The sequence below is a fragment of the Diceros bicornis genome, chromosome 2 (assembly GCF_020826845.1).
Source record: "Diceros bicornis minor isolate mBicDic1 chromosome 2, mDicBic1.mat.cur, whole genome shotgun sequence".
NCBI lineage: Eukaryota > Metazoa > Chordata > Mammalia > Perissodactyla > Rhinocerotidae > Diceros > Diceros bicornis.
In genome coordinates this window covers 2,753,485-2,777,355 of record NC_080741.1, presented here as the reverse complement: position 1 = coordinate 2,777,355, position 23,871 = coordinate 2,753,485, and the positions used below count along the sequence as shown (strand labels likewise).

The window sequence follows — 23,871 nt, the reverse complement described above, 5'->3', positions numbered from 1 at the left end:
GAAGTTAGTTTTTATACAATTCCTGCAGCTGATGAGTGAGAAAGCTGGGTCTCTACCCTGGGTCTTGAGACCTGGAAGGTCCTTGCTATCAACTGCTATCCTCTATGCCTCCTCATTTGAAGTATTATCGGTAATGCTTTAGTACATAAAGCTTGTTAAAATAACAGGTGGTATCTGACGATATTAGCGCGATGTAGAAACTTATTCCTAAAAACCTTCATCAAAACAAGCCAGAAATGATCATTCAAATTAGAATTGTGATAGATTTCATCACAAACATAAGCATCAGTTTTCTGAGTCAATTTACAGTATAAGGTCAAATTATGGTAAGTAGATTTTTCTTAGAAAAAGCAAAGAAAGGGGGCCGGCTCCGTGGCGTAGTGGTTAAGTGCGTGAGCTCCGCTGCTGGCAGCCGGGGTTCGGATCCTGGGCGCACATCGATGCGTCGCATGTCAGGTCATGATTGTGGCGCCGTCCCATATGAGGTGGAGGAAGATAGGCACAGATGTTAGCCGAGGGCCAGTCTTCCTCAGCAAAAAAAAAAAGAGGAGGATTGGCCTGGATGTTAGCTCAGGGCTGATCTTCCTCAGACACACACACAAAAAAAAAGCAAAGAAAGCTTGAGAAGGTGGTTGATGGCTTCAATTAAATCTTTCTTTTATCCTCACAAATAGTTCTAATTAGATTTGTTGGTGATAGACGTTGTCAAGGTAGTAATTCATGAGATCTGTTACTATCATTATGACTTGACAAATAGTGAAATAATATGGGTATAATCCCTCACACAATATTGCATATTATAGACTTTAATATATATTTTTGATGAAAAGAATCATCCCAAAAGGGATGTATATTTATGTATGTTTATATTCAATGTAAATGTATATTTACATTTCTTATTTTATAGTAACTTTTTTTTTTTTCTCCATTTGACATTGTAAATTTTTTGGAGGGTAAATATGTCTCTTTCTTATTGCTTTATAGTTCTTGGGGGATAGAGACTAGATTTAGCTTTGAAAGGTTAAAGGCTACATTTTTCACCAGTGTTTCATTTTACTTGCTAAGCTCTATATGCAGTGGAAACGTGGGAATTTTCTTTTTTAGTCTGTAAATTTCTTTATACATGGGCTTATAAAGCTTAGTAGTAATTTTAATTTTGTTGGTTGTGAGATATTTGTAAAGGTGTTTTACTGAAGATACATGTGCTTTGAATCTTCAGAGTTAATTTCCTTAGAACTCAATACACGTAAAAATAGATGGTAAAACTTCATGATTCTTTTGGGTTCATTAAAGTTAACCAGAAGATATTATGGAAAGAGCCTCATATTCTTTGTTTGATATTCTATGTTTTAACATCACCCTGACAGTTTGTAGATTTTTAAACTTGGATCTGGAAATGTTAGTGCTAATATTAAAATAAAGGAACTTCTTGAAGCTTTAAAACTTTAAATGTCTTAATACTTCATTTTGATAATGCATTTGAGTGAATTAATTACTTATTCTAAATGTATTATAAAATGATACGGACAGTACATTGTGTAAAAAACCCATGGTAGATTCAAGTGGTAGGTTTGCATTATTGATATTTTTTAAGATTTGCTGATCTTATTCCTTTTTAAGATCATATTTTCTGCTTTTGTTTTTTAGGGTCGTTGCTCCAGGGAGAACTGCAAATATCTTCATCCACCCCCACACTTAAAAACGCAGTTGGAGATAAATGGGCGCAATAACTTGATTCAGCAGAAGAACATGGCCATGTTGGCCCAGCAAATGCAACTAGCCAATGCCATGATGCCCGGTGCCCCGTTACAACCCGTGGTAAGGCTGCTTACAATCCTCATTCATTAAGTGTGAATTCTAAGTGCTCAGTTTCACTGTTAAAGTGGTAATTGCACTAGTTCAAGTGCACACAGTATCAATTGCCCAGCATTTTCTAGCAAAATCATCAGTCAAACCCTGGGGCAGTTTTCACAGTGTGATGTTACTCATCTTCTCGCTCAGTCGTGGAAATTTACATTATAGCGTGTTTTTCCCCTAAAATTCTCTTCAAATTGAAATGTGTGACTTGCAGGTGTTAAAATGGTCTTTTTAAAAAATGGTCATCAACTCATCAATATAGTCGATCTTGGTTTTCAGGCTACCTTTAATGGTAATAGTAATTTTAAAAATTGTTAAGTATCATCTTTAATTTTGAGAGGATTTTTCCATTTCCTCCCTCCCTGAAGAGAATCTATATAGTTCTCTTTCTTGAAAAGGAGCCATTGTTATTCTTTTAAACTTAAATTTAAATTATTTCATAATTACAAATGCTAGGAAAATTCTGACAGTGGTGAATCAGTATCGTGGAATTGGAAGTCTCAATGAAGGAGAACTAATCAGGAGAGGCAGAAATTCCCAGGGCTTTTGAGAAAAAAGCTAAATTTTATAAACTGCAGGTGGTCACAGAGATTTCATGTTTACTGAGCAGTATATGTGGATAACTTTTGATTCTGAGCACATATATTTCTTTCTTTGTTTGGATTTTTGGGGGGTGTATGTGATAAGTGAGTTTAATAACCTTTACTCACATCTACAGATAAAAATGTGTGGGATTAATATCTTAATTTTGGATTGCAAAAGGTGTTCTGATGTTAACTGTATATAGTAATTCTGTATTTAAATGCATGCTGAAATTTGCAATGATCAGAATACATGTCAGTAGTTTATGTCGCTAACTTATGTGCAGTGTCATGGGGTCGTGTGACTGTGAGGACCCACGTCTTTCTGACGTACTAACTGTAGCACGTGTGCTAACTAACTTTTTTCCTAGTACATTTTAACACTTGAACTCGATATAATCATTATTCTCTCTTAGAACTTAATGCACCAATCATTCCAAAAAAGAGGGGGGCATTGCATTTCGAGGTGGGGGGATCTCCATATCACTTTGGCAGCGATACCAATTATCACTGCTATACAGTTAAGGTGAGACAATATTATAATTCTGTATCTGTTTTATTGTAATTCTGTATCTGTTTTAACCTGATATATATTTTTCCATGAGTGGGGGCTCAGTTAAAAATATGATATCTTAAATTTATTTTTGTGGCATCTGCTAGTTTTACATGTCTGTATTGGGATAGCGTGAACATTTCCATTTGGTTAAAAAAAAGTTTGGTTAGAATCATTCTCTCTGGCGTAAAGTCTAGGACAAGAGGTCTCTCTCACACTTGGCCCTCACGCACAGTTTCAGAGATCTGATAAATCCTTGGGGGGGCTCCTGCTCTAGTTCACGTAAGATCTCTCCTTGATGTGAGATCCTTTGTTCCACTTAAACCTTCAAAGCCCCCTTACCGCCAGGCTCTGCCCTCTTGGTGATGGGGAGCGTGTCTGGGATCAGCAGGTGTGGTTCCCTGACTGCAGGGAACAGGACTGGTCGTGGCAGGGAGCTCCTCACTCTGAAGTCTTGGCCCACCGCCTGGGTCCGTCCTTGGGTTTTACTCTCAGGGCCACTCAGGGTCATCGTATGCGTAATCCCGGCACAAACTATAAACGATGTTTATGCTCATGTCTTTGAAATACTAGTAACAAATATGTGTTGTTTATGAAATCACGAAATCTCAATTTCTGAAACCATCAGAAAAATCACCATGTTTTCTGGTGTTTTTGTTGGAAAATTCTCTGCTTAGACACAGCATTTGTTTGTGTTAGTTGTGAGCACATTCAGACGTTATGGTAATTTTCCCCCCTATGACTAGATTTGATTGTGGAACGACCGTTCTGCTAAAGGCGTCCTGAGATCATGGTCTAAAAATATACTCTATTCAGAGTGACATTTTTGTAATAAGTGCAGAAGTCATTTTAATTATTCAATTTTAAAGCGTTTGGGGTTCTAACGACTGTAGAGAAGGCTTTAATCCAGGAAATTTACCTTCAAAGCCCCACTTGAGGCGTTTCGATCCTTTTTGTAGTCAGCCCTGTTTTGATGAGGATGATGGTGTGCAGGCTCAGAAGTGGACGAGCTGGTCGTCAGCAGCTGTTTACTGGAACTTGAACGCTGGGCCCACAAATAGGGATGATAACAGGGCCGGAAGCAGCCAGGTGACCAACACGGAAAATCCTTGTCGCTCCGAGAGGCCGACCAAGAGTAGAGAGGACAGTGTTTGAAGACATGGCGTACACTGGATCCAACCCAGGTGGAGGTGGTATCAAAGGAGATAATGCTGCGAGCAGGTCCAGACTATCAGGAGGAGCAAGAGTATCTGAGCAGTGACAGGGTTTGTAGTCAAGTCGGTGAAGTATCTTAGTTCTCCAGGGCCGACCAGTTTGGCCCCCAGACCATGGCTGGAGGGACACGGAGAGGGGAAGGGGCTAGCAAGGTCCAGTCAAATCTGGAAGCATCTATGATTGTGCCTGGCGGGTAGCAGAGATCAGAATTGCCTGACGAGTGAAAGAATGAAGGAAGGAGGAGTTTCCCGAGCAGGAGAAGAACGGGCAGAGGTTCTTGGCGGTTTCCCTGCCCCAGAGTCCAGGAACCAGCACTAGCCCAGTTACAGAGCCTGCAGCACAGAGTGGGGCAGCAGAGGTGCATATGTATTTGCCGACTACTCACAGAGGCCCCAAGGGGCTTGATGAGACCAGGCAATACCGATCATGCCACCAGTTTGGTTCTCATTTTCTCATAGGTTCTGAGGGGCTGGGTCTATACATGTAAGATCTTCAGAACATGACACCAGGCTGACCTGGGGAATGCAGAGATTTATAGGAGAGACTCCTGTTTTTACAGACCTCGTTGTGTTGTAGTGACATGTACCAGGCCAAGAGTCAGAAAGAGGACCTAACATTGTGGGGCAAATAGAAGACTCTAGGGGCATTTACTGCACTTTGTGCTTTTTGTATCATAAATCCTTACAACCATGCTATAAAGTGGGTAATATTATTCCAGCTTTAAAGATGAAGACTCGGAGGTTTAGAGAAGTTAGCTAATTTGCCCAAGTTAGATAGCTAGTGAGTGGCAGGGCCAGGATTTTAACCGGGCTGTTCAGGTTCCAACGTCCATGCTGTAGAAACTCATTGGAGACAGGCCACCAGCAACTCTGGGTCCTTGGTTGATTCGTTTAAAATCTCTGAGCTCCTTCAACATATAGTGAAAAGTTTAAAATATATTGTCTGCAAGGTCCTAACAATCTTATAACATAAACACAGTTATTCCTCTTTCATAAGCTGAGACAATAAGTAGTTGACAGTAAGAAATTGAATTTATGTGTGTGTCTACTCCCTCAAAATTTGCATAATAAATTATTAAATAACTAGCATTAATTCTATTATCATTTCAAAACCACTAATAAAAATGCTAAAAGATCATTTTCCCTGTATCATGTGATCCTTGAGGATAAATGGAAGACCTATAGTATTTAATTATCCAAATTTAAAAAATATAATGTTTGGATTTTTTTTTTCTAAGTACTAGTTTAAAGAGAAATTATCATGACTTTGCCATGCGTTATCTGATGCCAAGATAATCTAATGAGAAATTACCAGACAACCCAACCAAAGGTAGACCGCACCTCGTGGCTCACATCTTGGAGGCATCTGTACATTCCTTTGGTCCATCCCAGAAAGATGCCTGTCAGAAACCTTGTTGATTCCAGGCTGTCGTTGCCCTCCATGAGATCTGTATCAGCGGTGGTCTTGAAGAGCTGTGTCTGAGCTCTGGACTTCCACCGGCTGTGGCCCCATGTGGCTCTCCCTGGGCTCCTAAGGGTTGGCCTTGGCCATCCATAATTTCCGATGGCAGCTGCCCTTAAGTACACACTCCTAGCCGCCTTGAGGTACATCACTCATGTCGAATTCCTTATGCATTTCGTAAATTTGAAGTAGTCTAGGGATAGAGAAATTCAGAGTTATTGGATTTAGCTATCATCCTGGGAGCTTCTTTGCTTCTCCTGAGCCTCCCCTTTGCTGTCGCCTTGTGTTCTAAGCACTTGTTGGCCGTTGGATGCTGAAAGCTTTGAAGTCATCATTTGTCACATTTCTGGGAACACCTAGAATTCTTAAATTGTTTTTTAGTGCTTAACTTTCCGGTTTGTCCAGCTAGTGGTTGAGAGAAGGCCACTTCATCCCTAAGTGTTTCTGGTAAAATGCTTCCACATCGGTCACCCTGAGTCCCGTTTCATCCAGCCTGCCCTCCTTACTGTCTGCTTCACACAAGGAGCCTGTGCTTCCGCAAGTAGCCCGAGGATGGGCCCTGGATCTCAGGGACTAGGCCATGTTGGTTGACACCTTTCCACTTGGAGGGCTAGGAGTGAGTCTTCTTTATTTAGACGTTTATTACTTCAGTAAAACTGGACTGAGGGATAAGGTGAAATTAAGAATACAGCAAGTGGTCATTTGATTGGCCCAGTCAGCAAGTCAGTCTGGAAGCAGAGTTTAAAACAGTATTTCATGGGGTTTAAAACCCCATGGCTCAGGGGTTAAGTGTGTGTGCTCCGCTACTGGCGGCTCGGATTTGGATCCCGGGCGCGCACCGACGCACCTCTTGTCCGGCCATGCTGAGGCGGCGTCCCACATACAGCAACTAAGAAGAATGTGCAACTATGACATACAACTATCTACTGGGGCTTTGGGGAGACAAAGGGAAAAAAAAAAGAGGAGGATTGGCAATAGATATTAGCTGAGGGCCAGTCTTCCTCAGCAAAAAGAGGAGGATTGGCATGGATGTTAGCTCAGGGCTGATCTTCCTCACAAAAAAAAAAAAAAAACAACAACAGTATTTCTTATTTTATTCCAGTCATGTGCTGTCTTCTTGGAAAAAAAGACTTTGTTGTGTAAATTTGTTGATAACTCCCATTACCTTTTGACTATGTTTATATTCAAAGTAATTGTTTACAGAGACTTTATAGCTCTTGTAGAGGGTCCAGGGTCATGCCTACCGAGAAGTGTGGTTACATGCACATTGCGTACTATTATTTTTAAAAAAAGCTTTATATTTTACTGCTTGCAAGTTTGATCTTCACAAATACACACGCATACACATGCACAAAGGTAAAATCTAGAAAAATCTGACTTAAAATTTGGGTTCCATAAATCCCAACAGATACTGATTATTCATTGTTTATTGTATATACTCCCTCCATTTTATTAAAAATCGAAAACATTGTATGCAAAACAAACACTATTTCACATAGTGTTTTAAAATAAGTTAGGGCCCCTGTGATATTTGCAACATTACAGCATAGTAACAGTACATTACTGAAACCTAGAAAGTTCAATATAAAAAACTGTAAAACAAAAATAAAAGAAATTAAACTTTTCAAACAAGCATGCTAGAGAAATTAACGATTAAATTTTGAGGTAGCGAGGAAATAACATTAAATCTCTTTTTTTAAAGTTCAGATATCTTTACTAGAAAATATTTAATGCATTCGCTAGTTAGTTTCTGTGGCAGAGAGAAAGAGTTAGCAAATCCGATAATGTATTTGTTAAGCAAATGTTTGTAGAGGACTCCTATAGATGCCACCTGCAGGAAATGTACGTAATGCACAGAGCCCAAGAGCCTGCCGTCCAGTGGGAGGGATGGTTAAGGAAACACACATGGTGTCCGTGCTGAATTCGAGTGCTGAGGAGTTCTGTGGGAACAGAGGGGAGGAAAAGCCTCTTCATGGTTGGAAGTGTGCATGGATCAGGGGAACCTTCAGGAGAAAGAGTCCTGATTCTTGAAGCAAGATGAGGAATTAAACAGGAGGGCTGGGCAGGAGCAGCTTTCATTGTGGAGGGGAAACCATGTTCAGAGGAAGAGAGCTGTGCGGGAGCACGTCCCCTTAGGGGCCTCACGCAGAATCAGAAAACTGGACCTATTTCTGTTTTTAAATAGTAGAAGGCCACATGGGGTATGGAATTGGAATCACCCAGGAGCTTTAAAAAACGGTACTGCCTAGCTCCCTCTCCCCAGAGAGTCTGATGAGTAGGGGCGCCAGGGCATTCGGGGTGTCAAAATCTCCGGGTGATTCTACAGGGCTGAGAACCACTGGGTCCAGAACCACCTGGAGTCAGACACCTATGTCCCAATCCTCGGTCTTTCCTGCACTCACTTGTGACTATGGGCACATAATCTCCATGAGCCCTTTTCCTCATCTGCAAAATGGGACTGATAATACCCACCGGACAAAGCTGTCATTCATTCAATCGTTCATTCATGCGTTCACTCAAACCCTTATTCAGTGTGCATTTATTCAGTGCCTACTGTGTGCTAGGCATCTTTCTAGGTTCTGGGGATTTCGCTGTGAACTAAACAGATATTGCTACACCCCCCCCCAAAAAAAACCAAAAGCAATGGAGGTTTTGCTTTTGTTTGCCCCACGGAGTTTATACACCACTGTTGTGAGGATTCGACACAATCACGTAGGTAAGGTGCCCAGCACAATGCCTGGCACACCAGAAACAGAGAGAATCATAGTAATAATTGTGTTTGCACACACTTAACTGGGGACATAATGTGATATTGAATAGCACTCTCATTTATAATAAAGCTTGATTACCTTAATGGAATCAGAATGTCTCCGTTAAAGCAAACAAGTGATTAGCCCATAAATGCACCATCATCAGAAGATGGCAGTTTGCTTTTCTCGGGTGAGGGTGTTCACTGACAAAGGCGGTCATAAGCCAACCTTCCTGTGCCTTCCAGGAAGAGAGATATCTGTAAATCATTATTACAAGGATGGAATCAGTATCAGATACACCAATTACATAGTTATATGTTATCCTGTGGATATTGCAGAGAAAATAGGATGCCGCTTGATAATAGCATCGCATTAATATCCATCCTTGGGATTCTGCTGGACCCTTGGCAGGATGGCTTTTGGGAGGGAGAACTTGCAGGGCTGCAGTTAAAGTGCTTCCCGATCCAATTAGGGCCCTCCCTCCGATGCGGCCGCCCGTGACCTGCCTCCAACAAGGTGCTCGTGGAAAAGGGATATAACACATTTACAGAAACTCAAAAGAAATGAAGGAATGTTGTACCTTTTCTGTTTTTTTGCAGCTTTTGGAATCAAGTTTCAAAGTATAGAGCTATTATTATTGATTGCTGTTTAGCAGATAGCTCTACTTATCTGGAGAGGGAACAATTTGAGATAATGCTTGCTGAATAGTTGATGTTTCAGATTTTTAAAAGCTGCTACAGATTTTTCTTGGGGACAGTACCCTAAAATTCTTCAGATTTGAATTTGCTCTGCTGAATTAAGTCAGAAAATCAGTTCACTTGACAACTCTATAGAAACAATCCAGGGGGAAAATTGTTGCCAGTTAATAAGATCGATATTTTTATCTAATAAAAGTATTCTTTTATCTGTAATATGCAACTGTTGCATTATATGCACTGTAGATTATGATTGTATTCATGAGATTTAATGATGCTGATTTTTTTAGCCACTGGTCTTATTTTCTTAAAATAAGGATGCTTTTCTTCCCTCCAAGTAAGTTTGTAAATTTCACCTCTGCTTCTAAATAATTGAAGTAGATTGTGTACTGTGATATAAACATCTCAGTAACTTTCTGAAGTGTAGATTAAAGATGCAGTATATGGAAATGCATGTTAATTCATAGCAACAGAATGCACAGAGGACTGATACTGACTTCTCTTCTCCATATTCTACACTAGTCTTTTAGTCCTGTGCTAAATTTCTTATAATTCTTAAATATCTAATAGAAAAATAAGAGTGCTGGTCTGGCTGAAATTTCACATGTTGTATCTGACAGTATGTAACAGTGTAGTTTAACCTGAATGTTTCCAAATAGACCTCCAAGTTCAACATGTATTCACTGTAGGGGTCACCCCTTGTCCTGTTGCTGCCTCAGCAGCCAGTAGACAGTGGAGCAGCGTAAAATCAGCTGCCATTCAAGTAACTGCTGGTGGACAGAGACGGCTCTGGGCCCCGGTTTCTGGCATGTTATTGATTGTTAATATCTGGAGTGCTCGGATGAGCGCTCGGATGGTTTCCTGTTGTCTGTGGATAGCTGCTTTAGGCAGGGATGGGGCAGAGGGTCAGAGGTTTTATTACTTTAGGTCACTTCATCAGGCAGAAGCCATCGACCTGGCAGGGCAGGTGACCACGGCGTTCAATCAACACGTTCAGGAGCATCATTACTGTAACTTGAAAATATCAGTGGGACCTGTGGTGTAGTGTATCTTCTCCCAAGTGAATTAAATTATGTATTAAGTATTCTATTTTTCACGGTCTTCTTCGTAAGAATGTGTGTGCCAGCTGCAAAGATTTTGTCCTACAACAGATTGTGAGGTCAAGAGAGGCGTACATCTCTTACGAGGGGGATTTTCAGCCTCAGTGCCTTGGACCTTTGGGTCTGGATAAGTCTTTGCTGTGAGGGGCTGTCCTGCATGTGTAGGACACTCAGCAGCAGCCCTGGCCTCTACCTACTAAGTGCGATAGCGCCCTCCAGCTTTGACAACCCCAAATGTCTCCAGACAGTACCAAATGTCCCCTGCGAGGCAAAAATCACCTGTCTTGAGAGCCACATCCCTGAGAAAAAGAGAGTACTTGAATTCCATTTTACTCTTCTAAATACAGGGGGAGTCAGGGCCAGACTAGAAAGAGGATATATTTTATTTTTTTAACATATTTCTTTTGAGCTATAAGTCCTTTTGTAATATACATCTTCATTGTATAAAACTTAACTCCAAAGCTCTCTTGATTACTGTATAAACTCTGGAATCATCTAACTTCTATTCCTATCCGAGGGAAGAATTAGCTACATTCTAATCTCCTTTTCATTCTAAAAAATTTTCTGTGATTTTTCACCACAGGGTAAAGAAAATAAATTGTTAAAAATTACCTTAAAGAACAGGATCCATTTTGTCCATGAGTTTTTGTGTATTGGAGACAAACATTATTATTACACAAAGCATTAAACTTCAGGAATTGCAATTCCATTGAATTAGGAAGTTGAAAATATACCACTGATAAGGTAGAAAATTGTTGTGCTAGGTTGTGCTTTAAACTGGAAAAGCAAATTGTTAAAGTAGATTTCAGGTAAATTATTTAATTCTACTCAAGAACAGATATATTTCCTGATATACAAATTTTCATATCAACAAATAGATATCGTTCTCATATATCCGTGAAAGCATTTCTGACAGAAATTGTATCTTGAAGCATTTTATTCAGTCCTACCATACGTATTTCCTTGAGCAATCCTGTAGCATTTCTTTAGAAGTGTTCTGTTTCAGACGTCACATTTCAGAATGGTTTCTCCCTAGTAAGGTGAATTCGTTGTTAAGCATCTCACAAGGGTATGGTGGAACCTTAACGATTTCCCCAGAAAAACCTACCACAGGTGAACATGCCAAACACTTTACCTTATGTGCTCAAAAGGAATGGTGTCATCATCACCCTTCACGGGTCCCATGAGGTTTGTTCACAGTTTACATTGACTGTGAAACCCTGTTACCCCACTGGGAGCTCTGATTTCTTTATTCCAGATAATAGGACACTTGCAACTTATTAACAGTTGTAAACAGATCTTTCAAGTACATCTGACATAGCAATTATGAGAGGTATTTCTTAGACAAGTTTCAGGATTAAATCAGGACAAAGATGGAGATTAGGTAACCACAGGAAGTTTCTGTATTAAAGAGTTCATCTATTGTTCAAAAAAAATTGCAAGTATTATAGACCTCAAGCTTCAAAATCTCAGTGGAAAATTTTATGGATAAATTACCTACTATATTTTAGAAACATGTTGATTTTATGAATGCTTATTTAAGAAACATCCTTATCCTGAATGAGAGTAAACAAACACAGAGTTAAGTGGAGGGAGGTAGGGAGGGAGGGAGGGAAGAGGGGATGATGGATGGATGGAGGGAGGGTAGATATATAATGTGGAATATCGACTTTGAACCAAGACCTACGTATTAAATTTTGCTTTTTCTTTTATTTTTCAGCCAATGTTTTCAGTTGCACCAAGCTTAGCCACCAATGCATCAGCAGCCTTTAACCCCTACCTGGGACCTGTCTCCCCAAGCCTGGTTCCAGCAGAGATCTTGCCGACTGCGCCGATGTTGGTCACAGGGAATCCTGGGGTCCCTGTTCCTGCAGCTGCTGCAGCTGCTGCCCAGAAATTAATGCGGACAGACAGACTTGAGGTAGGAATGACCAGCTGCTTTCTGATTTTCTAAGTGTGCTGTTTGTTTGTTTGTCTCTCCCATGGCCATAAAGCAGAGATTTTGGTTTAGTGTTTGGAGAAGTTTACTAGAATATAGGTATGCTCTTTTTGACGAATGTAATGTTTATAAAAACCACTGCATCTGCCTGTTGCGTCATTGTGCCTCAGTTTCCTCATCTTTAAAATGGAGATAGTAATGGCACTTACCTCAAAGAGTTAGAGAAATGTCTGGCACACAGCAAATGCTTCCTAAATGTTCATTGTTATTGTTGTTGCTATTAAGAACAACAAATTCTATCAGTCCCTTGATACTTGGTCTCATAAAGATGTTACTTAGTTACTGTCTATAAAGTGGTTTAAAATTTATTATGACAGCTTTCCTCATAAGCCTCACAATGTTTTGGTTGGAATACAAGTCAGCTTCATTTGTCAAATGTGCTCTTATAAAAGTTTTTTAATTGGAAATTGTGTGATGCTCTAAATCCTGGAGTCAAGGATGATCAGATGTATGTGCTTTGCTGTTGGTACATGAAAAAGTAATTGAAGATATAAATCTTATATTGAAGCAGTTGTTCAGAGTTTCATCGTGGCTGTAAATTAATGGATTTGGTAAACTATGGAGGAAGGAAAAACATGGCAACATTACTGTACATTGAAGCTCTAAAACCTGGCATTGGTGACCAACTAAAGAACAAAATGACCTTGCTCTCTTTTCCCTGGTTAGGATGAGGCAATGCTTAGTGCTGAGAAGTTTTGTGTGTATTAATGACTGAGAAAGCAACAAAATAAGGCTGTTGTGTGAACAGTGAACAGACACTAATTATTTATCAGTTTAGCAGGAATTTATTTAATAAGCACCAATTTCTTGTTTATTAAGTTTCATTGCATGCATTACAAAGGATCTCAGATTTCAGCATAGTTATAACTGCCACCACCTTTTTGGTGGTGACAATAATGGATGATATTTATTGGATATTTACTGTCTACCAAGGACCGCATCAACCCTTCCTGTGCATCACACATTCAATCCTCAACACCATCTTATGAGGAAGATATATCATTAACTCCATTTTACAGGGCAATAAATGGAGAGGGGGAGATTGACGTCACTTACTCAAGGTCACGGAGGGGGGATGCTCTAGTGGCGTGTGACCTCCGAGCCACATTGTGAACACTCTGTTCCCCTCCCTACCCGTACAGGTGACAGTGCGAAGAGGAGGCAGCACATTTTGGCTCCTGTATATTCTGTAGAGTTTTGTTTGTTTGTTTTAGGCTTATTTCTTACCTTTCATTGAACATTTTGGAAAAAGTTACTAATTCGGAGAGCACCGTAAGGAGAATGCAGGAAGGCCAGTGAGACCTGGCACCACCGGTGTGGACCAAGGACTGCAGTGTGCTGGGGGGGCATGCCTGGACTCACGGGGGGTTTCCCTTTCACAGTGCACCTGCTCAGTAATTAACTAATGCTGTTTGCAGGTAAATTGGGAAGAAATTTAAGAAATTTTAAATATTTAAAAATTATGGGATGCTGGGGGCTGGCCCGGTGGCGTAGTGGTTAAGTGCTCGTGCTCTGCTTCTGCAGCCCAGGGTTCATGGGTTCGGATCCCGGGCGGGGACCGACACATCACTCATCAGCCATGCTGTGGTGGCATCCCACATACAAAATAGAGGAAGATGGGCACAGATGTTAGCTCAGGGTTAATCTTCCTCAAGCAAAAACAGGAAGATTGGCACAGATGTTAGGTCAGGGCAAATCTTCCTCAGCAAAAAAAAAAAAATTTTTTTCAACATGTGCATCACCTTTTCTCCCCTGACCTTTCTGAAACAAACCCTGAGTTCATAAGGCCAAGCTGTTGATTGATTAATGGGAACCAATAGGCAATCTGAGGTGAACTGGAATGCATTAATAGTTAATAGGAGACAATATTCAAAAAGGTGAGAAAATCTCTATTTGAATCTCTTGAGAAGAATCTCTTTAAAAGGCAGAGTTGTGTGGTCAGAATTTTAAGTAGTCTGTAATTGGTTCTATTTTGTGTAGATACTTTGTAACAATGTAACAATACTTTGTTGTCTGGTTTTGTTTTCTTTTTGTGAGGAGCCACTTTGTGTATTTCGTCTGTCTTCTTTTGCTCTCCTCGCAACTCATGCTACTGCCGCATTGATGGTCACCTCTTTCAACCTAATTCCTCTCATCTAAATGCCGGGTAGAGCAGCTCCCTGCCCTGTTCCGTTAGCGGGACCTGATCTGGCGTCACGGTTGCAGCCTGTTAGGATGTCTCTGTGCAAGCTAAGGGGACCTGGGACTTCAGACCCTCCCTTCTTCTTGCCGTCTCCTCTCGTGCTCATTGGCTCCATATTGGAGTCTAAGAGAGGTGGTCATAGGTGCGCACGCTTGTTTACTAATTGGCCACACGTTTAGTTATTTGGGGTTTAAATCTATGCTCTATTTTTTCCTCATGGAACTCTGAAGTACATTTTTGAATTTTGAGTTCGTTTTGAGATGAAAAAATTTTAAATCAGTTAAAATATTGGCCAATTCTTCTTGCCACTTCTTTCTCTCTTTGTGCTACAAATTGTTATACCATAAAGAAATTAAAAATACGTAGATTATCCGCCTTCTGGTTCTTCTGTTTAGAAGAACTGACACATATTTATAGCACCCACTGTGATAATACAAAAAATGTTAAAATGAAAAACAGGAATCCAAGAATTAAAGCTGGTGATTTTGTAATTAGGTGAGTAAGCTTGGGCCAAGTTTCTCATATTTTCTGGGCTTCATATTCCACACGTATAAAATTGAGATTGTACCAGATAATCTCTAAGATCACCTCCAGTTAGAGCATTCTAGGGGACATTGATGTCATTTTCTTGCTTTTAATGCCCGCCACAAGCTATTGAAAAGTTTATTTAAAAAAACGTATTTATATATATATATATCACACACACATAAGCTTTATATTAATGTTCATAGTATCCATTCTTCATTGGATATCTTTTAAAAGACTTTGTACCTGCATTCTTTCTATACTGTAAAATTTAGTCTTCATGGTTTTATCTAAAAAGGAGCAATCACTTAAATATTGGTCACTGAAATGAGGCTTCTAAAATTCCATTTTAGGGGCCGGCCCAGTGGCATAGCGAGTAAGTGTGCGAGCTCCCCCTCAGTGGCCCTGGGTTCACAGGCCCGGACCCCGCACTGCTTGTCAAGCCATGCTGTGGCAGTGTCCCATATAAAGTAGAGGAAGATGGGCATGGATGTTAGCCCAGGGCTAATCTTCCTTAGCAAAAAGAGGAGGGTTGGCATCAGATGTTAGCTCAGGGCTGATCTTCCTCACAAAACATAAATAAATAAATAAAATTCCATTTTATGACCTCAGGATGCCTTTTTGTAATTTCCAAGCAGCAGTTTATTTTCAATGATTGTTTTAAGAAATTGTTAAGATCTATAGGTGCTGGAAAGGACTGAGGTTTTTAGTCATTATCAAGAGTTGGTAATTAAGGAAATCGTTGTTTGACTTATTTTGAAGATGCACAGTAATTGTTTATGGTGCAAAAGGATCTGTGAATGCGCATTCATTCGCTCGTTTATTCAACAATATCCAATGGATAACTGTTGAGCATCTTTCAGGTAACAAGTGTTGAGAGGAATATCTTTGAAACCTTTTAACTGCTGCCTTATCAATAACAAGAAAAGGTCCACATCAGAAGAGTGCCAAGCTTTCGAATGTGCCCAATAACTTGTTAAAGGGATGAATAAACAAGTCAATCAAACAATCCACTAGTTAATCAATTAATTAATCACAGAGACATAGATACCCTTATTCAGAGCTTAACATGACAAATTTTTAACATTTGTTGACATTCTCCTTGGGAAGATGTTTACATTTGAGCATTTCAACTCCAAAGTACGGCACCTTGCTTATGTCCCTGGTCCTAGAGCAATGGTTTTCAAGCTTTAACGTGATTAGAGTCTCTTGGGACGATGTTAACGTACGGAGCCTCATCCCCACAGCCTGACTCAGTAGGTCTTCAGGCCTCTTTTTCCTAGATCTGCCAGGTGACTCTAAATGCGAATAGTCTATAAAGTACTTACTCCAAAGGATGCCAGCACCTGTTTAGGTCTGACTTCTTAGCATTTACCTCGTGTACAGTTGTTTGTGACTCTGAATTGACAATCTGCCTCCTCCCACATCCTTCACATTCTACTTTTTGTTAAGTTGCTGAGAACACAGTGCACAGCATAATGAAGTACTTTAAGTCAACAATGACGATTATTAAGGTAGTTCATACCGTGTATCAGCATCAATCAAACAAAAGACAAATCAGTGGCCACATAGTTCAGATGCTGGGGAAGACATTAGATGGCCATTTGGTTGACTGCATCATTTTTATATCAACAGTCTGTATGAGAAAAACGTAGGAGGTATATTCCAGGAGAGGTGGGCAAACCACTTGGCTTCTGATATTTGCCGTGGGGGTTTGTTTTAGTGTAAACTATTCTTGTGCTGAAAGTTTTATTCTACTGAGGTAATTGTGACACGAGTTTCTAATTCACGCCACTGTATACTGAATGATTCTGCTACTTATTGACGCAGAAGAGTCTCATGACTTGTTTCAGACAGGCATAAAAATATGATGCTTATTGATTACACAAAAAAAATGTGTAAAGCTAAATGAGGATTCAGGTGGTGGTAAAAGGCAGGCCCAGGTTGAGATTTTATAGGAGTTTAATGGATTTGGCATGATCTATTTCATATAGAAGACGTTCCACTCAAAATAAGATTAGAAAAGCAAGTGCTTTTAATAATGTAAGAAAGGCTTTCATTGATAGGGTTATTGTAATTTTATATTTTTGTAGAGGGTGTTTGGCTACTGCTTGTATGATATTTTAATTTCTTTAGAAAATTACCAAGAAATAAGAGTTTTGTGCACAGAGGTCTATGTAGTTTAAGTTTTTTTGGTTTTTTGTTTTTGTGTGTGTGTGTGTGCATGAGGAAAATTAGCCCTGAGCTAACATCCGTTGCCAATCCTCCTCCTTTTGCTGAGGAAAATTGGCTCTGAGCTAACACCCAAGCCTGTCTTCCTCTACTTTATATGGGATGCTGCCACAGCATGGCTTGACAAGCAGTGCGTAGGTCCTTGCCCAGGGTCTGAACCCGCGAACCATGGGGCGCCAAAGCGGAGCATGAAAACTTAACCACTACGCCACGGGGCCGGCCCCAGTTTAAGATTTTTTTTAAAAATCTGTAATAAGGTTTAGAGTGGCTCTTTAAAATGTGGCCACACCCCCATTTGAAACATCTAGTCTCTGTCACTTACTTCCTGTGAGGAGTTGGAGTTTTGTTTTACAGATGACAGAGATGTAAGTTGTTTAAATAAGGTCATTCTTAATCTTGGCTTAGCCACTCATTTTTGCCACTAATTCCTTCATCCAAATTAAAGCTAAAATTTCCCTGTCTGTGCCTCTGTTTAGAAGGAGTAATAAAGGAACTATAGATTTGAGCATGTTGCCACATTGATGAGCTTGTTTCAGAGTTGTTTGTATTTTCCGGTCCTCTTGGTTTGTACATTCATTCAAAGGAATGAAGACATGAACATCTGAAGAGGATTTAACGGGAAGTTTTCTTTAGTTGGTTATTCCTATAAATTCAGATTTGATTTTTTTTTAATACATGAAGTGAAGTGACAAATTCCTAGCTATAACATCTATAGAAATATGCTTGTGTTCCCTGGCGTGATGGTCATGATGGGTCTGCCTTTTAGATTTCAAAGAAAACTCCCATTTGCTCTTATCAGAAATCCTCTGAGGTAGAAGTAGGTGTCTTTTTCTTCATTGTTTTCGAAGTGGTAAAATGAAGTTCAGATGCACTAAATTTGTACAATTAATAGATGAGACCTAAACTAGATATCACATCATCAGATATTTATCTTGAGAATTTAATTGTATAATCAACTAAGATCATTTCCCCTAATCACCAGAATTTTAAAATGTGGAGATTTTAATCCTTTATGAACTGAAAATACAGATAATTTCTTTGCAATAGATTGTACACTCATGACCATAAATGCTGTGGATACTTTGATAAAATCATTGATTATCCAGTATTCCTTTTTAAAAATGTTATGTAGCTCAAGCTTAATGGAAAATAAAGTCTGTGATTCTTATTGTTGAGCAACAGGTATGTATATATCTTAGAATAAGCCCCTTAATAATTGTCGTTAGGGTTTAAATTGACTTTCCAAAATATTAAAATGGACTGAGTCCTTGTTCCCTATTATAATTAGTTCTCTATTCCTGCTTTTGGATGTTATTCTCCAAAGATAACTGAGTTAAATATGGTGAGCACAAAACATATTACTTCAAAGAGATCTCTCCTTAAAGAGTGTGCAAATGACTATCCAGTTTTGAATAAGTTCATAAATTGACATTAATGTCCTTAGAATTCCAAAGCCTTCACTTACAGAACATTGCTGAATTTAATACTACTTATAAAACCTGTTATTATTCTGACCATTTTGAAATACGTTTATGTTTATAAAAAATTAGAGGGCCGGCCTGGTGGCACAGTGGTTAAGTGCGCATGCTCCGCTTCAGTGGCCCGGGGTTCGCTGGTTCAGATCCCGGGTGTGCACCAACGCACTACTTGTCAAAGCCATGCTGTGGCGGCGTCCCATATAAAGTAGAGGAAGATGGGCATGGATGTTAGCCCAGGGCCAATCTTCCTCAGCAAAAAGAGGAGGATTGGCATCCGATGTTAGCTCAGGGCTGATCTTCCTCACACACATACACACAAAAATTAGAGATCAAATAACAGACTATTTATTTTAACCAGATTTGTATGGTGTGTCTTAAGCTATGTATACATTATCTTATTTAGTATTCACCATCCCATAGTTAGTAAGTGTAGGAACTAGATAGGACTCACAATTTCTGATTCCAAACTCTGTCTTCTTTCTGCTATGCCACTACTATTTAATTACAAAAATAACGTTTATATAGAATTAATCACATTTCTTTGGGAAGTTTTTCTGAATACTTTTCCTTTTGATTTTTTTTTAAGTTTATAATTATTCCATAGATTTTTTTTTTTTTTGGTGAGGAAGATCTGCCCTGAGCTAACATCTGCCAATCCTCCTCTTTTTGCTAAGGAAGACTGGCCCTGGGCTAAAGCCATGCCCATCTTCCTCCACTTTATTTGAGACACCGCCACAGCATGGCTTTGACAAGCGGTGTGTTGGTGCATGCCCGGGATCTGAACTGGCGAACCCCGGGCCGCCGAAGCAGAATGTGCACATTTAACCGCTTGCACTGCTGGGCCGGTTCCCCATAGATTTTTTTCTGGAAATATTTAAATGTTTTCATTGAAATGGTTGTCTTTACTGTAAAAGCAACCTCTTATCCAATTTGTATGAAAGTTTATAAAACTTACCTGATACAAAACAAATCCTGCTTTAATACTTAAAGAGTAAAAGACTCAACGTTCTTGATTGAAGCGCATTATGTGTTTAGCTTAGCTAAATAGATGGAAGTATTTTAGTCTGTGTTTGAAAACCACTTATCAGACTATAAAAATTACTTATATTTGTTGACATGCTAATGCCATTTCTGCACATTTATCCTTAGACAATGATTTTAAAAATGTCTCTAGTCATGAATATATTCTTTGCAATATTATTTGTAATATGGGAATATTGGAAATAATCTAAATGTTCTCTGCAAGAGTCACCTTATTATGCACATCTACTTGATGAAATTTGATGCAGCCATCAAAAGTGATCACTCTGGACAGTATTTAGTAAAATGAAAAAATGCTTATGCTACATTGTTGAGCAAAAACAGGTCACCCAGTAGTAGCTATACTATAATTACAACTATTTGAAAAATGTGTGCATGCAGAAGACTGGATGAGAATAGAAAAAAGAACCATAACATTGTTAGGATTTTCAAATTTAATTTTACCTTATGTATTCCAAATTCCCTGGATGGTAAATCATAAAATTTTTTATCCTGATTTGAATTCTGAGATTGTTTTTTGAAATTTTGTCAGTAAATTATAATTTGGTAATGTATTCCTACATCTAAGAGATTTCTTTAGAGGATCAGCGTAGTTTAAAGTGTTCTTGAATTTATCAGAGAAACCAGGCCAAACCATATTCAGCAGTCAAGGGCTAGATCCTGTTTTATTGATGGCGATTATTAGAGAAAAATGTGTTTTAAAAGCTTTGAGAAGTGTGTTCTGTTTGGAGAGGTACCAAATCCAGATGCACAGCGAGCTTGGCAGCTCCCCATCCCCTCCGCCTGTAGCTCTCACCAGGGCAGGTTTTCTCAAGAGGTTTTCTGTTTCTTCTTTGTTTTTTCAAAGACAAGAATAATAGGAGAACAGCTATTTCAGTATATTTCTCCTGTTCCATTTCTCATGTCAGGAACACCTTAGGCTGGAAAAAAATAAAAAATATGAAACAGTCAAAAATGCATCACACAAAAGCAGTTGACTAAATTCTTTGACCCTCAGAAAAGGCTGGTTTTAGGATAAATTCTAAGCTAATTGCTAGTTATCAACTCTGCTTAAATATATTTTAGAATTCTTCCTGAATGCATCCCACAGGAAAGTAAGGAGTACACAGTTGGAATAAACGAATCCTTAATATACAAACCACACACACACGTGCATAAAGCAGTGAAGAAGGATGAGAAGGTGTCTTAGAATGACCACTTTTATGCAACCTGAATTTAAGTTCACGTGTCTGAAAATAAGAAGAACGTTGAGATGGAGAAAGAAATGAAAAGTCCAAGTCAGCCCAGCACTCAGGTTATGTTCTGAAAGAATGACACTCCAATTTCTGGCACCAGCACTGCCATAGTTGTTTTTGGAAAACAGCAAGTCTTTGCTTTTAATAGTTATTATAGATCCTACAAATAGACTACCTTTAGATCTTCTTTCTTGTCAACCTGGCAAAGAGTAAGACAGATTGAAAAATAGAGTGTTACTCCCCCTGCTGCTAGTCTCTTTGTGAGCATATTTGAGAAAGCCAGGATTACTGAAGAGCTGACAGCAATGATGCAAGATGGCATAGACTTTCCTCTTGGTGGAGGCTGCATGGACACAGATTTGCTTAAACAGAAAATTAGCCTTTTTGCTTATGCCGTAGTCTAAATTTAGCATAAATTTCATATTATTCAAGAAAAGTTTTTATTCTCATTTGAATATATCTCCCTTCCTGTCCTTTTGATGAGCCTAGTTTAGTAAGTGTTGGTTAGGGACTGAGGGCTTGTGGTCTAGAAAGCTCCACAGGGGATTCCAGTGCTCAGCCAGAGCAGATGACAGTAGCCCTGGATGACAGCGTAATCATTTTTGCTTTTCAAATTATAAACTGGTGACCTTTGTTTTCTTCTGTTCAAAAGATAAATGCAATGATTTAAAAAAATAGGGTCTTCTGTAGCTTCCTAGGCCATCTTTATATTCTTAATATCTCTCAGAGTGGCTGGCATATGTTCTTAACAGTTTTTAAATTAAGTAAACTGAATGAGGTGATGAATGGAGTTGGCTCATTGCTGTCTATGTGGAATACAAAGCTTTAGCTTGCTCGAGGTTTCCAAATAGTCCAAGATGTCACTTGTCATACTCTCTTTAAGATGCAGCATGATGCAAATTATAGAGGCCTTTTTAGAAGGAAGCACTTTCCTCTATAATGGGATATGCTTCTAATGGGAAAAACACGTTGAATTAAATGTGATCATTTTCTGTACACACATCCAAGAAAACCTTTGCTTTTTAAATCGTAATAGTCTTCCCGTTTCTCTTTCTTGCTGAATTTCAAAATAAAGTGCTCTGGATCTGTATTTGCTCAATATGTGAAAAGATATGTGAAAAATAAAAACTGTTTCCTTGAAGCAGCGTGAAGTAGGGGCATGAAATATTAAAAGGCCATTCTGTGCTTTAGACGGCCCTCTTGTGGTAAAACGTGCAAGTATCCCAGTGCAGACTGCTGGCAGCCTCCTGATACGAGCAGGCACCATGACAAACGAATGAGAAGTAATCCATTTTCACCTTTTCCCCAGGGACCCTATACAAAATTAATAGATATATAACTAATAGACAATAACAAAAACTAATCTTTTTCCATCTGCTTTATATAGCTACCAAGTGAATCTCTAATGATTAAAAAAATAGCTCTTGGAAACATTTTACTAAAAAAGTATCAAATTTTACTTTTTACACTTTTCACTTGTAAATAATTTCAGATTAGCACAAAAGTTGCAAAAATAGAACCAAGACTCCCTGGCTGTCCTTCACCCAGCTTACCTAAATATGAACAGTTTACATAATCATATCATCACTTACAAAACCAGAAAATTAGCGTTGGTGTACTGCTGTTAACCAATTTACAGACCTTCATCAAATTTCACCGGTTGTCCTCTCACCAGTATCCTTTCTTGACTCCAGGATTGTCCGGTCTGTGACAGTGTCTCAGTCTTTCTTTGTCTTTCATGACCTTGACGCTTTGGAAGAGTACTGATCTTATTTTGTAAAACATCCTGCCACTTCAGTTTGTCTGATGTTTCCTCTTGATTGAATTCAGGTTATGCATTCTCAGCGATAATGCAACTAAAAGATGCTGTGCCCTTTTTTTCAGGGTGTCATATCAATAGGTACATGATGTCATTATGTCTTATTAATGATGATATTAACTTTGATCACTTGGTTAAAGTGGTGTCTGCCAGGTTTCTTCATTGTAAAGTTATTATTTTTCCCTTGGTAATTAATAAGTATATCAACATAATTTAAATTAGATGTTTTACCATAATTAGTGTCATAAATGCCTTTTCTTTCTCATGGACCTTTCTTTCTCATGGACTGAAATGGGGTTATAATTTATATACTCAACAAGGAATTTTTCAAGTTATTTTGTGTTTTGTTTGCAAATTATCTTGCCTCATCATCTGTAGTCTTCTATCACCTGTCTTGTCCTTGAAGTTAAAAATCTTCAGAAAGATTCTGCTGTCTGTGTGGACTGACCCCATGCGCTTAATGACCCGCAGGTGTGTCGAGAGTACCAGCGTGGGAATTGCAACAGAGGAGAAAACGATTGTCGGTTTGCTCATCCTGCTGACAGCACCATGATTGACACCAATGACAACACAGTCACCGTGTGTATGGATTACATCAAAGGGAGATGCTCTCGGGAAAAGTGCAAATACTTTCATCCTCCCGCACATCTGCAAGCCAAGATCAAGGCTGCCCAATACCAGGTCAACCAGGCTGCAGCGGCACAGGCTGCAGCCACTGCAGCTGCCATGGTGAGTAGAGACATCCACTCTCCTTGTTAGCAGTCAGAAAAGCAAAGTGAACAACTCTATCTGACAACAAGCGATTCATTTATTAACCTTTTTTTTTTAATTTTTGCTGAAGATATGTTTGTTCAGGTATCCCAGACAATACATAATGAAGTTACCGTTCACAGAAGTGAGGGTAACTCCTCCAATGGGTCAGATTGCTCCACCCTTGGCCTAACTCTGAATGCCCTGTCTTATTCTGGATAGAGGGTTTCTGAAATTTCTGCTTTGTAAAGAACACCTGTCTCCTTTTCGATTTAACGATGTTGCCATTTTCGGTCCTCTTATTTCTGTGTGCCATCTAATCAGCCATTGTTTCCCTTCGGTGTGTTTTTTTGCACATCGAGGCTCTTTTCTACATATATCTTGCTTTTAACAATAAC

The 23,871-nt window shown here is 39.2% G+C and overlaps 1 protein-coding gene across 14 annotated transcripts in view; it reads left to right on the top strand.

Moving 5' to 3' along the window:
• The window catches only part of MBNL1 (muscleblind like splicing regulator 1), a 196,187-nt gene that overhangs the window by 153,981 nt on the left and 18,335 nt on the right, over positions 1–23,871 (top strand). For all 14 annotated transcript variants that reach the window (XM_058550703.1, XM_058550659.1, XM_058550699.1 and 11 more), the window contains 3 exons: positions 1,648–1,818; positions 11,933–12,133; positions 23,195–23,452. In XM_058550703.1, the coding sequence (XP_058406686.1) occupies positions 1,750–1,818; positions 11,933–12,133; positions 23,195–23,452 (528 nt within the window). In that variant the 5' untranslated portion in view covers positions 1,648–1,749. The remainder of the gene's footprint in view (positions 1–1,647; positions 1,819–11,932; positions 12,134–23,194; positions 23,453–23,871) is intronic.